The 12,976-nt window shown below is 50.5% G+C and overlaps 5 protein-coding genes across 5 annotated transcripts; 2 read left to right on the top strand and 3 right to left on the bottom strand.

The window, feature by feature from the left end:
• Window positions 1-290: 290 nt before the first annotated feature.
• T310_1212 (Alpha-glucosidase) lies at window positions 291-2,996 on the top strand (the record flags this gene model as incomplete). The annotated part of the gene is made up of 3 exons (XM_013475905.1): window positions 291-1,886; window positions 1,943-1,973; window positions 2,035-2,996. 3 exons carry the CDS (start codon window positions 291-293, stop codon window positions 2,994-2,996), a joined length of 2,589 nt encoding a protein of 862 aa, XP_013331359.1.
• Window positions 2,997-3,407: 411 nt separating this feature from the next.
• Window positions 3,408-4,555, bottom strand: T310_1211 (40S ribosomal protein S2; the record flags this gene model as incomplete). The annotated part of the gene is made up of 3 exons (XM_013475904.1): window positions 3,408-4,179; window positions 4,268-4,436; window positions 4,525-4,555. 3 exons carry the CDS (start codon window positions 4,553-4,555, stop codon window positions 3,408-3,410), a joined length of 972 nt encoding a protein of 323 aa, XP_013331358.1.
• Window positions 4,556-5,030: 475 nt separating this feature from the next.
• Window positions 5,031-5,643, bottom strand: T310_1210 (37S ribosomal protein MRP4; the record flags this gene model as incomplete). Its single annotated transcript, XM_013475903.1, has 2 exons — window positions 5,031-5,343; window positions 5,405-5,643. 2 exons carry the CDS (start codon window positions 5,641-5,643, stop codon window positions 5,031-5,033), a joined length of 552 nt encoding a protein of 183 aa, XP_013331357.1.
• A 2,855-nt stretch (window positions 5,644-8,498) lies between these two features.
• On the top strand, window positions 8,499-10,264 carry T310_1209 (60S ribosome biogenesis protein Rrp14; the record flags this gene model as incomplete). Its single annotated transcript, XM_013475902.1, has 3 exons — window positions 8,499-8,513; window positions 8,577-8,660; window positions 8,729-10,264. 3 exons carry the CDS (start codon window positions 8,499-8,501, stop codon window positions 10,262-10,264), a joined length of 1,635 nt encoding a protein of 544 aa, XP_013331356.1.
• Window positions 10,265-11,110: 846 nt separating this feature from the next.
• On the bottom strand, window positions 11,111-11,986 carry T310_1208 (NADH:ubiquinone reductase (H(+)-translocating); the record flags this gene model as incomplete). Its single annotated transcript, XM_013475901.1, has 3 exons — window positions 11,111-11,241; window positions 11,305-11,570; window positions 11,706-11,986. 3 exons carry the CDS (start codon window positions 11,984-11,986, stop codon window positions 11,111-11,113), a joined length of 678 nt encoding a protein of 225 aa, XP_013331355.1.
• Window positions 11,987-12,976: the final 990 nt, after the last annotated feature.

Below are 12,976 nucleotides of genomic sequence, written 5' to 3'. Positions count from 1 at the left end.
TCGGGCCACATGATTGGAGTTGTGGAGAAAAAGCGCGGGGTTGAGCTTAAGCCGTGAATGGTAATAGCATCGGAGATGCCATCCGAAATCCGATTCACGTCCCCGCAGCGATCTTTCCCTACCCTCCTGGCATCGGACGAGCAGACCGATGTTGGAATATCTGCCGGGTCCCAGGTTTTGTATATAAATTGTTGTAGAGTCAGTAAATCTCTCGCTCTTTTACCTTCTAATAGCAGTTGCAACTGTGTTTTTCTTTCAATTGTCGATGTCGTTAATGCAACACCAACAACATGCCGCAGAGAGAGTTTGTCCCGAAGCATTACGAACCATACAATTCCAAGACGGATGATAATGAAGGCCCCTCCGTTCATCTTCGATCGAGTAACGGAAACCGGACCTTCGAGTTTACATTCGAGGCGGTGCGGTCGAATCTTTTCCGGATTTCTTTTACCTCCCAAGATCACCCTCTTCCGCCATATCCGAGTGTCCCTAAGCCGACGCAAGACCTCAGCAATGTTCATACTGCGAGTTCAACCACGGGCTCGTCAAAGAAGATAGAGGTTGGCGATGTGACAGCTTCGGTCGATTGGAGCCATACTCCGGTGGTGTCGTTGTCTTGGACCGGTTCTGATAAATATCTGCACCGGGATCTGCCGTTGCGTTCCTATGTAGCAGACTCGACAGGTGTTGCGCACTACAGTGTGCATGATAGAAATTCCCTACATGTCGGACTAGGGGAGAAAGCAGCCCCCATGGACCTAACGAACCGGCATTTCATTCTATCGGCCACGGACTCCTTCGGGTATGATGTGTACCGCACAGATCCCCTGTATAAGCATATCCCGCTCCTGATAAAAGCCAACCCGGAAGGCGTCGTCGCGATCTTCTCGAGTTCACACAGCAGAGGAACCTGGTCCGTGGGCTCGGAAGTTGACGGGCTCTGGGGTCACTTCAAGGTGTACCGTCAGGACTATGGCGGTCTCGAAGAGTATTTCATTGTGGGGAAGACTCTGAAAGATGTAGTCAGATCGTATGCTGAGCTGGCTGGCTTCCCCATCCTTCCTCCTCGATGGGCATATGGTTACATCTCTGGCGGGTATAGGTATACCATGTTGGATGATCCTCCTGCCAGTCAGGGTCTGTTGGACTTTGCGGACAAATTGAAAGAGCACGGCATTCCTTGCTCAGCACACCAGATGAGCTCGGGATACTCGATCTCCCACACAGAGCCCAAGGTCCGTAATGTCTTCACGTGGAATCCCCATCGATTCCCTGAACCCGAGAAATGGACTGCAAAGTTCCATGAAACCGGCATAAGACTGCTCGCCAACATTAAACCTTTTGTTCTCGCCTCCCACCCCGACTATCAAAAACTGGTGGAGGCCGGAAGCCTCTTCAAAGACCCCGAAACCAAGGAACCAGGTGTCATGCGTCTCTGGAGCGCTGGAGGCGCCGAAGGTGGTGATGGCTGCCATATCGATTTCAGCTCGGCGTTTGCCTTCAAGTGGTGGTACGATGGTGTCCAGAAACTTAGGCGTGCCGGCATCGATGGGATGTGGAATGACAACAACGAATACACCCTTCCCAATGATGACTGGGAGCTTGCATTGGACAACAAGGACTGTCTCAAACCAGAGCGGTCCCAAGTGGCCAACTCCGTGGGACTTTGGGGTCGAAGCATGCATACAGAGCTGATGGGGAAAGCGTCTCACGATGCTCTTGTTGACCTGGAGCCGGAAAAGAGACCGTTTGTCTTGACAAGGAGTGCAACAGCTGGGACTCTCCGGTACGCAGCAAGCTCGTGGAGTGGTGACGACGTGACCAGCTGGGAGGGGATGAAGGGAGCCAATTCGCTTTCCTTGACGGCAGGAATGTGCCTTCTGCAGGTGAGATGAGAGCCCGCATGCGACTTTTCTATCATACAGTTCTAACAATACTCTAGTGTTACGGTCACGACATTGGTGGCTTTGAAGGTGAGTATCCATTCATCGTACGGGAGTCCTTTGCTAATTGCTATTTTCACAAATATAACAGGCCCCCAACCGTCCCCTGAACTGCTGCTCCGCTGGGTCCAGCTTGGAATCTATTCCTCTCGATTCGCAATCAATTGTTTCAAGACCTCTCCTCAGGATAATTCACTCGGAGATGTCATCGAACCATGGATGTACCCCGAAATCACTCCTCTGATCCGCGATGCAATCAAACGTCGCTACGAGATCCTCCCCTACATATACTCACTGGGCCTGGAGAGTCATCTGTATGCATCGCCCCCTCAGCGATGGGTGGGCTGGGGCTACGAGTCGGACCCAGAGGTGTGGACCAAAAAGCTGAAGCAGGGAGAGGAACAATTCTGGTTTGGAGACACGCTTCTGGTCAGCGGTGTTTACGAGCCCGGAGTCTCCGTGGCAAAGATCTACCTGCCCCGGAAGGCTGATGCCTCCGGCTTTGACTATGGATACGTCAACCTGAACGCACCGTACAACTACCTCGCATCTGGCCAGTGGGTAGAAATCCCCTCTGAATGGAAGACCAGTATCCCCGTTCTGGCCCGAGTCGGAGGCGCCATTCCTGTGGGCAAGAGTGTCGCGACACGGACTCCCGGCGAAGAGAAAATCGACGTTACCGCTGCTGTCCTGGAGGAAGACGACTACCGCGGCGTCGAGATCTTCCCACCACGAAGCAGTTCTCACGGACATGTCTTCTCGACAACATGGCTGGAGGACGACGGGATCTCACGAGAACCACAAATCTCCCGCTTCACAATTAGCTACAGCTCTACGGAAGAGAAAGTCACGGTGGGATTTACTAGAGGCGAACACAACGCATACACACCGGCGTGGAAAGATCTCGATATCATCCTTCCTCACGGTGACTCGAGACACGTTGTTTCCGATCTTGGAAAGCCTCTCGAGTACGTTGGCGCAGATCCTCGTGGACGCCAGGTGTATAGACTTAAGGCGTCGTCGTACGTCCCCAAAATCCACAGTGCAAAATGAGGGACCATAACCCCTCTAGTTAAGTCTCTCTTGTAGATCTAGGATAGAACTCTAGGAGTTATAGAATGATAAAGGTTAGATGATAAGTGAGATCTGAATGGACTTAGACCTTTTTAATATAGGAATGCCAAAAGACAAGTTAGTTAGAATTGAGATCACTGTCACTTGGTGCTGTATAGTGGAGTTTATTGCGCTAAGTCGGTGCGAGTGCTAGCATAGTAGGTAATTCTCAAAGGGCGGGAACCAGTTAGGCAAGCTTGACTTCTTGAAATATAATACAATGATGATCCTATTCCTAAGACAAGAGTATAAAAAGTTGAACTAATAAAGGGGATAATTTCGGAATGAGTATATAAAAATACAGGCACATCATTCACAAAATGGCATGAAGACAGGGGTTTCTATCCTTGCTCAATCTTGCTCAGCCGCGGGATTGTTACGAATCTCCTCTTCGGTGATGGGTTCATACGACAGAATTCCTCTCGAGGCTTCCTCCAAACGACGTCGTTGTCCTTCCTCTCCTGCTCTGCCCAGTACACCAGCAATGAGTTGCACACAGCGCAAGCTGTCATCGTTGGCGGGGATGGGATACGTCACTCGCGTGGGATCCGCATCAGTATCGATAATGCCGATCGTGGGGACGTTGTTCAGACCACATTCATGTAGTAAGACCTCGTTCTCAATCGGATTGAAGCAAACCACAAGGTCAGGTTTCAAGACCGGTCGGTCGACCAAGTTGGGTTTAAACTCGGGGAGCTCCTCGTCCAGTGCATTGACAACCTTCATCTCACAGTGTCCCAGAATCTGCTGACCGTTTGTGAGACTGCCGGGAATCCATCGCTCGAAAACGTGGTATCCCTTGGCCAGCTCTGCGGCCCGGACGACGCATCGTTTCTGGCCTTTCCGCGTGCCCACGAACAGAATAAGACCACCCCGTCTGGCGACTTCTTCCACCACCTTTGCCGCTCGACGGAGATACGCCGCAGTCACATCGAGCGAAATGATATGGATGCCTTCTCGAACACCAAAGATGTATCGCGAATTCTGAGGGTTCCATCGGGAGGTTGAATGTCCGAGGTGTGACTGGGATGCGAGGAGAAGTTCAAGAGTGACGTCGGACGGTCTGGGAGGGTTTCTGATGAGTTCCTCTGGCTCATAGGTATCCGTCACTACGGAACCTAGACTGTGAAATTTGTGTCCTGAGTGATGAAACACATGTTAGCGTTGTCCGGAAGACAACTCGGATTAAATCAATTTGAGCGTCTACTCACGTCGCTTCACAGTTTTCCTCCATGCCTCCTGAGCAGGGGACCTGACTTCCTCCGGAACCTTCAGGACTGGCGAAAATTTGTCGGGCTGCGATTGAGGAGGGTTTTGAACCGCTTCCGCCGTCAACTCGACAGTCGTATCGGTCGAGGAGAAGCGGCTCAGGATGCGAGTCTGATTGAGCAGCCGGAGATTACGGCCTTCCGAAAAAGACCATGTCAGTGCGAGATCTCAATTGTAGATTCCTGGTTTTGACACTCACTTTGTCGCACACACAGCTGTCGCACAATCATTGTGTTGTTGCTCCTTCTGCCGTTTCTCGCAGCAGCGATCGCAGCTCCGGAGAATCTCTCGAACTTTTGATGGAAGGCTTGGCACCATGTCACGACTTGCGCTAACCGTTTTTGGATATCATATCAGCAGCTCTATCTTGAGCACCAACAGGTTCCTATATTATTTATTTTATTGTTCGTTGTAATTTTTTTTTATTTTTTATTTTTTTTTAATTTTTTGTATCTCTCTCTGTGTTTTATGTTTTTTAAGCACATATAAAAGGATAGCAGAGTTCTACACAAAGAAATCGTTACCAGCATCGGGATATTAGCTTCGAGGTCAACAGTATGAAATTAAGTCACGCCCATTAATGATATAGCAAAGTCCCTGAAAACGCCGATGTCCATGTGTCGTAGCGAGAACCATCCCATGAGAATCACCCAGAGAAAATAAGAGGCCGTTGCTGAACATCAAATGAAACAATTCGTCAACCACCTATTTCTTGCCAAAGAAGCTGCTCGCGGCGCCGCTCAGCGAGTCGAATCCACTGCTGGATCCCTGAGGCTGCCCGTAAGAATAAGGACCCTGCTGCTGAGTATGGCCGTGGCCGTGGTGTTCCTGGTGTCCGTGGTGGTGGTGCTTCTTCACCTGGTCCTCGATGATGCTGCCCACAATGGCCCCGCCGATTGTTCCGAGAATGCCGTGGTTGGCCTTGTGGCCAGCGAATCCTCCAGCAAGACCTCCGGCGATTGCGCCACCAAGACCTCGTTCACCGTCCTGAGCTTCGCCGGGCGCACCCTGTTCATGGCTGTCATATTGTTAGAATGACGCTGTGGGAGGTTGATGAATAGTGATTCGGTTGAACTTACTTGGAGCGCTCATAAGACTGCTGAGCATACTGGTGTTGCTGGCCGTGCTGAGGGTTCTGCCCATAATAGTCCTGTGCTTGCCCGTAACCGCCATGCTGGCCGTACGAATCCTGTTGGCCGTATTGCTGGTGGTTGTAGGATTGATCGTACTGGCCGGGTTGGCCGTAGCCTTGCTGGGGAGGATATCCACCCTGGTAGTAACTCTGGTTCTGACCGTATTGCTCGTAAGGACCGGACATCTTGATGGGTTGTAGGTAGGATGTTATAAAGGAAGAACGAGTTTGTAATTGATGGAGCGCCGGTGTTTGATGATGATGCGTGTAGGTGTGTTTGATGGACTGATGACAGACCGTTTGGGAGGGGTCGTCTCCAGAGGCCTTATATAAGTGAGCTTCAGGAATAATGATCACACCATCAGGGTTTGGAGCCAACCTTCTATCCTCCAAATACGGCCTACGGCTCCGCCACGGCGGGCATCTATTAGCTAGGACGTCGGGTAGGCAGGCATTAGATTCGCAGTATTGCCTCCATACAGTTAGGTAGGCAGGCCCTGTTCGTCCACATCATCTGCGCTCTGACGCATCCATGCGCCAGTCAGAGCCACAGGGCTGAGACTGACCTCTTCGAATGGCCAACGAGCATCCTGGTTTGGCCCCAGGAACTCCGCTTTTCAGCTCAGCTGAAATGTTCATGCAACGACCCAGGCCTGTCATCCTATCAGGATCTCCACTCGCAGCTCGTGTTGTTCGTCATCTTGCGTCCCTAAGCCATCTAAGCCATCGGAAATCCTGCACCGCCTCGGTCACTGCCCCGCGGATTGTGGCTCATGCTAGACCCCAGCCAGCCTGTGGCTGAGGATTCCGGGCGTTATTCATAGGGCATCGGATTGGAAAAATATTATTACGGCTTGGCGTTCCACACTGCAAGTGTACGACTACGGAGTAGTTATGCAGCAGCGATCTTAGTCTGAATTTGCCTGCCTGCCCGCATGTACGGAGTACTTAGGTACTTACTAGGTCTACTCCGGAGCAGTAACTGACGTAAGGTCCTTGGTACCTAGTAGGTACCCAGGTACCTGAAGTGTGGATATATAGCTACATATTTACGTAACGGGCAACCCATCTCCTTCAACACAGGCGATCAAATAGGTAGTACATGTACTCCGTAATGTTAAATTAACAGTCTCCACCAGACCCTGTCCTGTTGGCTAATAATATAAATGGAATGTTTAATGATGGTAGCTCGGCTAGAACTCTGGAAATCAACGCTATTATTCCATGGAAGGCAGCAGACCATCTAGCGAACATCGTCATACTACTAAAATAGGAAACTCCTACCCTGCTCTAGGCATACAGCCGTTGGAGCAATTGTTTCCTTGTTGTCTCCTTGTATTCATAATGTTCTTCTATCGCTCTGTAATTGTCAATTTCTTATCTTTTTGCAGAAATGCCTTTTGGTCCAATGCTTTCTTGGTTCGTTCTGTAAGTCATACTGCATAGTCCATAAAAATGCGCTTTCTTGCCAGCAAATTATCCGAGACATGAACAAGTAATAGAGGGCTACATTGTGAATGTTTGAATGGGAAAAGGTCCACATTTTAGACTCTTTTCCCTATACCACTCATTGCCTAGTAAAAAGGCAAAGGAATCAAGTTAGGTAGCTTGTCTTCAATGGGAGCCTACCAGGACATCTGTAAACAGTCTGGAGCTCACGTGTATGGAAAGCCATCTGGCTTTTTTTTTCCCTCTTTTGGGTTTATTACCTTCCCAACTTTGTACATGGTAGTGCTGAGTGGTATAGGGTCATAGATAACTGGCTGATCTTGTTCATCCTTGCAATATTCAGAAACAAAAATTTAAACATGCCTACCCACTCGTATTTTGGAGTAATACCCGTTCGCAGAGTGGCTCCGAGTAGCAGTCTGCCGGCATGTACGCAGCTTGGTCATGCAGGCTAAGGTCAACAGAGCCATCTGTAGGATCTTGCGGGCAACAGCCGCATTGTGGAAAAAGTTTCCTGCTTTCTACACAATATATCTACAGAGTATGTGATCTATCTAGAGCGACCTCTAGGGAGCATGATCAAGTGTCTTCCTTTTTTTTTTACCTTGCTATTCATCTAATTTCCTCCACTTCCTTCTTCCCCGAGTTTAGTTATTATCAGAAAGATGTGCTGAAATTATTGTTAGGCCACCCCTTCCAGCAGCACAACAATGCTCTAGGCTGCCAGTCTAGAAAAGGAGAAGATCAATTCCAGCTAGACACCACACATGGACCGCCCTGATATGTCTTCTGAGATGAGATTCGCACTATTCCAAGGCAGCCATCAATTCCTGCTGGCTGGCCTTAGGGAGCAGCAGATATGCCGCTGAAATGGAATGAATGACTTCGCAAGATCTGCAGCTGACGAATATCGAAACGTTCGTCCCCATGTCTTGGACATCCTCGTGATATCATGTAGTTCTTTTGTCTTTCTGTTTGTCGATTGAATTTTAATTCTTAATCGACATCTGTGATATCTGACTATCATCGGACGATTAGTGCGTAAACTTTTGCAACTTTAGCACCAAACATGATTCGATATGACGTTGTCATCGAGGTGGAGAATAGCACGAAAATATATTTAGTGAATATCCGGATCATGATAGCCAAAGGCTCACTGGCATAGTAGAAGCGCACTCATTCGAATAATACCCATCGAAAAGAAGATAAATGTGTCATTGAATCCATTGTCACTAGCCATATTCATCTTGTTCATTTACTCTGGAGTAGTACTGAATGATGAATTGTATCTGGCATAATTAGGCGGTGAATGCTCCATTTGGTGTCCCACAGCAGCTAATTATTACACGCGCCCACTTGGCGCTTCGGTGCTAGCCGAGCGGAGGTGAGAACGCCAAGATTTACACACCCACCCAATTTTTTCAATGCATTTATCGCCGGTTCTCGTCCGTGTGGGCTCTGTCCAACAGACCGACCGTGCAGTGTTGAGCAGCATCCTAGCAACGCCAATTCCGGATGCTCATGCTGCTCTGATTGTCATCCTCGGCTTCTAGAAACTACGAACGGACGGTTCTCCGACAACAAGTGGGAGGATGGCTGATATTGAGGTTCGTTCATCGCACCCGTTCTGCCAGCCTCCTCAGTTCGAGAGGTTGATGATGGTCTCCTAGGAACGCCTGAGAAGCCACGCCCAGGCATTCGATGGCCTTCTGTCGTTGATTCCGGCCAAATACTACTATGGTGAAGATACCAGTGTATGTAGCCGTTCCATGTTGCTGGCACTTCTGTGTCACCAGGAAGCTGATCGCAAACCGCATAATAGGATCAATGGAAGCGAAAAAAGCAGACGAAAGAACAGGCCAGGGATGCCAAACGAGCAAAGTTGGACCCTGATTCGGCAAAGACGGCAAAAGATGTAATGGATGAAAATGCGCGAAAACGGAAGCGTGAGGAAGACGAAGACAGTGACAGCGACTCATCAGTCAGTGAACTTGGCTCAGAGCTGCCCAGAGAGGGGCTGAAGAGGGGTGACTATAAAAAGAAACCAAGACAATCGGATTCGACAGAAAAGGCTGAAAACGCTGAAAAGGAGGGGAACACGCCGACAAAGTTATCTCAAGAGGCGGAGGAGCGGAGACAGCTCAAGGCCCAGAAGAAGGCAGAGAAGAAAGCCGCACAGCGAGAGAGAAAGAAGGCCAAACAAGCTGCAAAGAAGGAGAAGGCACGAGAGAAGGCACAAGAGAAGGCACAAGCCGCACAACAAGAGTCCCAGAAGTCATCTGAGGCACCCCAAATTGCTTCCAAATCCGAGGAGGAAGAACCTAGCGGGGAAAAGGATCAGCATAAGCCCTCACCAGAGGATAACGATGACGGAGAGGAGGAAGTTGCTCCAGTGGAAGGTTTCTCCTTGGATTCAAACAGCAGATCCCCTGAAAATGCATCAACAGCCTCATCAAATAGAGATTCTCCTGGATTCGATGTATCCAACGATCACTCTGGTAGCTCCTCTATCTCCTCCATCGCCCCATCCAACGACGCCGCAGATGCCGCTCAGAAACCAGCTTCCGAACAAGCTTTCGAACCTAAACCACTCAAGCCCACACCAGAGGAGCTCCGGCAACGTCTACAAAAGCGTCTTGAAGAGCTTCGCGCCGCTCGTCACGCAGACGGTCTTAACGGCAAGCCAGCGCGGAATCGACAGGAACTAATCGAGGCCCGGAGACAGAAGGCGGAGCAGCGGAAAAAACATAAGAAGGAGATGAGGCGAAAAGCCAAGGAGGAGGAACAACGCAAGAAAGATGAGGATATGGCGCGACGCTTCTCGCCCGGTGGAGCGGGCTCTCTCCTCGCATCGCCTCGCTCTCCCGCAGAATCGAACGCCTCTGGCTCTAATAACTACGCATTTGGCCGGATTGCTTTCTCAGACGGTCAGATCACCGATCCTTCGGGTACTCGTATCATAGAGCCGAAGCAGAAAGGGCCTCAGGATCCTGGCACGGCTCTGAGAGCCCTCGAAGCGAAGAAGGCGCGCCTCGAGGCTATGGACCCGGCGAAACGGGCGGAGATCGAAGAGAAAGACATGTGGCTGAACGCGAAGAAGAAAGCCCACGGCGAGCGAGTCCGTGACGACACCTCTCTGTTAAAGAAGGCTCTCAAGCGGAAGGCGGCCGCCAAGCGCAAGTCCGAGAGGGAGTGGAAGGAGCGACTCGAAGGCGTGGCGAAGGCCAAGGAAATGAGGCAACAAAAGCGCGAGGAGAACCTCCGGAAGAGGAGGGAGGAGAAGAAGAAAGGCAAGGCCAAGGCTCGACCAGGGTTCGAGGGAAGCTTCAAGGCGAAGGTGGGAGGAAAGAAGAAATGATCTCTCTAGAGAAAACAAAAAGTCAATTCATGGATCTCCTTCATGGAGGGGACGATACCACTTTATTTTATCCATAGGAGACGGGGGGTGGATCTCTGTCTGTCTCTTGCATGTAGAATTGGGAAGAATGATTATTACTATGGATGTTGTACCTAGGGATGAAGTTAGGACCCTCTTTGGTGGCCTTTTTCTTTTGTTAGGATAGCATAGGAAAGCGATTCCCGTTTTGTGTTGTGTAATCTTCTTTGTCTCATATTGCTGTGCACAACCTCTCCCATCCTCTACAGAGAGAGAGACGGAGCACTGTCCAAGAAGCCTAGAAACAAATCCCCAAACCATTGGCGACGATGAAGGATATTGGCTGCGCACCTAGAAGTGATAGTAAAACCTCCGTCTGGAACTAGGAATTCTATCTCTGACGTTGTCTATTGCCTGCACATGGCTCAAATCTAGATATCCATACTACGTACGTACGTACAGTACATATTGGTATAGCAGATGGAAAGGAATACTTCGACAAAGGAAACACTGAGAGCTTGCAATCGATCGAACGAATACTCCTAACATAACAAGATGTAACTAAATAGCCCGTCCTTTTGCAAACAACAACAAAGGAAAACAAATGAACGAGACTGAGACTCGTGGAAGCTGAACTTCCTTCCATCGCCTCATGCCCCCTTCGTACGCATAATGTGGACAGAGGCAGATGAGCTCTAGATATTTATCTATGTACAGGAATGAGGTTCTCTGGGGCAGTGGAATGCCTGTGACTCACATCGACAGGATGCTTCCCCATCCTGATCAGGGCGACTGAGAACCATCATAGGCTGACATGAAGCATTTTTTTCATCGGTAAGGAGCATCAGCCCGAATCGCAGCAGCCAGCTCAGGCTCCCATCTGTCACCATTTGCCAGCAGCTTCTCCTTGTTGTACAGCAGCTCTTCTCGAGTCTCCGTAGCATATTCAGCGTTGGGCGCTGGACACATGATTGTTAGTTTCATTTCCCTATTAATAACAACATACGCCTCGGCAAACTCACATTCAACAATGGCATCGACAGGGCAGCTCTCCTGGCAGTAACCACAGTAGATGCACTTGGTCATATCAATGTCGTATCTGGTCGTTCGTCGGCTGCCGTCTTCACGCTCTTCGGCCTCAATGGTAATGGCCTGGGCAGGGCAGATAGCCTCGCACAGCTTGCACGCGATACAGCGTTCTTCGCCAGAGGGGTAGCGACGCAGCGCATGTTCGCCACGGAATCGCGGGGAGATGGGACCCTTCTCGAAGGGGTAGTAGATAGTGTAACTAAGCAAACGACAGTCAGATCAACTTCTCTGCCACTTCTAGCGGTGCCAATCTTCCAGAAATGACGTGACAATCGCCATTGATGCAATTCGACGTCTTTTCGGTCGTGCGGGAAAGGACAAACGGGTCACTTACGGTGGTCTGAAGAACTGCTCCAACACGACGTACATGCCGCGGAACATTTCGGCCATCAGGAAGTATTTGCTGGCCTTGTCCAGCGACGACTCCTCAGACTCATCCCATCTCTTCGGCCGGGGCAGACGGAAACCCGAGGGAGGAGGTCCCCTGGGAGTGGCTTTTCGGGACGCAGAGGACGAGAAATTTGCGGTGGACGCGAGGCGCAGGGCCGAAGAGGGCGCGGCCAGGACAGGGCGACGAGAGGCGACCAGCCTCACCATAGATTGCGAGGAGGCCATGGTGGAGGACGATGGCAGAGGGGCGAGACGTGGAGGGGAGAGAGCAGCTGGGGTCTTGGTGGTAATTGAGGTCAACCAGCAGGCCGGTGGAAATGGGCTTAGGTCATGTCTTTCGAGTGGCCTCTGATTGGCTGGCGGCAGGTTTTTGCTCGAGGGAAGGAAAACGCCGGAGCCGCAACATCAACGACCACTTCCTTTCCGCAGCAGCTCTCTTTCCATTCTCCCTCCCCTCAGGCGCGCCCCTCCCTGCTCAATCGGCATCTTTCTTCTGTCGAGTCTCCGTTCTAGACCTTCTTTCCGCCTTCACCATGTTCCGTGCCGCCGTTGTTCGCTCGTTGCGGGCGACTGCTCCCCGTGCCATTCGGGTCCCTGTTTCCCGCCAGCTCAGAAGCTCTCCTGCTGTCCGGCCGTCTCAATTCGTCCCCTGCTTCCAATGCCAGTCTATCCGTCGCTACTCGGCTCCTGCTGGTCTGTCCAAGGAGGAGGTTGAGGGCCGTATCATCAACCTGTTGAAGAACTTTGACAAGGTTCGTGGACGTTGGTGTGTGCGGTTATTCCTATCAGGCTTTGTTGAGACTGACGGAATTGATGAACTTCGTACAGGTTTCCGATCCTAGCAAGGTTTGTCTCCTCTGAATGATGCGATGGAATCTCCATTTCCCGGGGAAAGTCGTTTTGTCTAATACATCTCAGATCACCGGAACCTCGCACTTCACGAATGACCTCGGTCTGGACAGCCTGGATGTTGTGGAAGTTGTGATGGCCGTGGAGGAGGTATATTCAGAACTTATCGCGGAAGGTCCTTGTTCTCGAAGCTGATTGTGTGATAGGAATTCAGCATTGAGATCCCCGACAAGGAGGCCGATGCTATCCACAGTGGTAAGTTTCCTGGCTCTGACGTCGTCTTCAGTTACCTCTCAACATTGACTGACTCCCGCAACAGTTGACCAGGCTGTCAACTACATCCTCTCTCAGCCTGATGGTACGTTC

This window comes from Rasamsonia emersonii (assembly GCF_000968595.1).
Source record: "Rasamsonia emersonii CBS 393.64 chromosome Unknown ctg1118621759979, whole genome shotgun sequence".
Classification (NCBI taxonomy): Eukaryota; Fungi; Ascomycota; class Eurotiomycetes; order Eurotiales; family Trichocomaceae; genus Rasamsonia; species Rasamsonia emersonii.
Note: the sequence above shows the minus strand (reverse complement) of the source record. Positions and strands in the feature narration are given on the sequence as shown.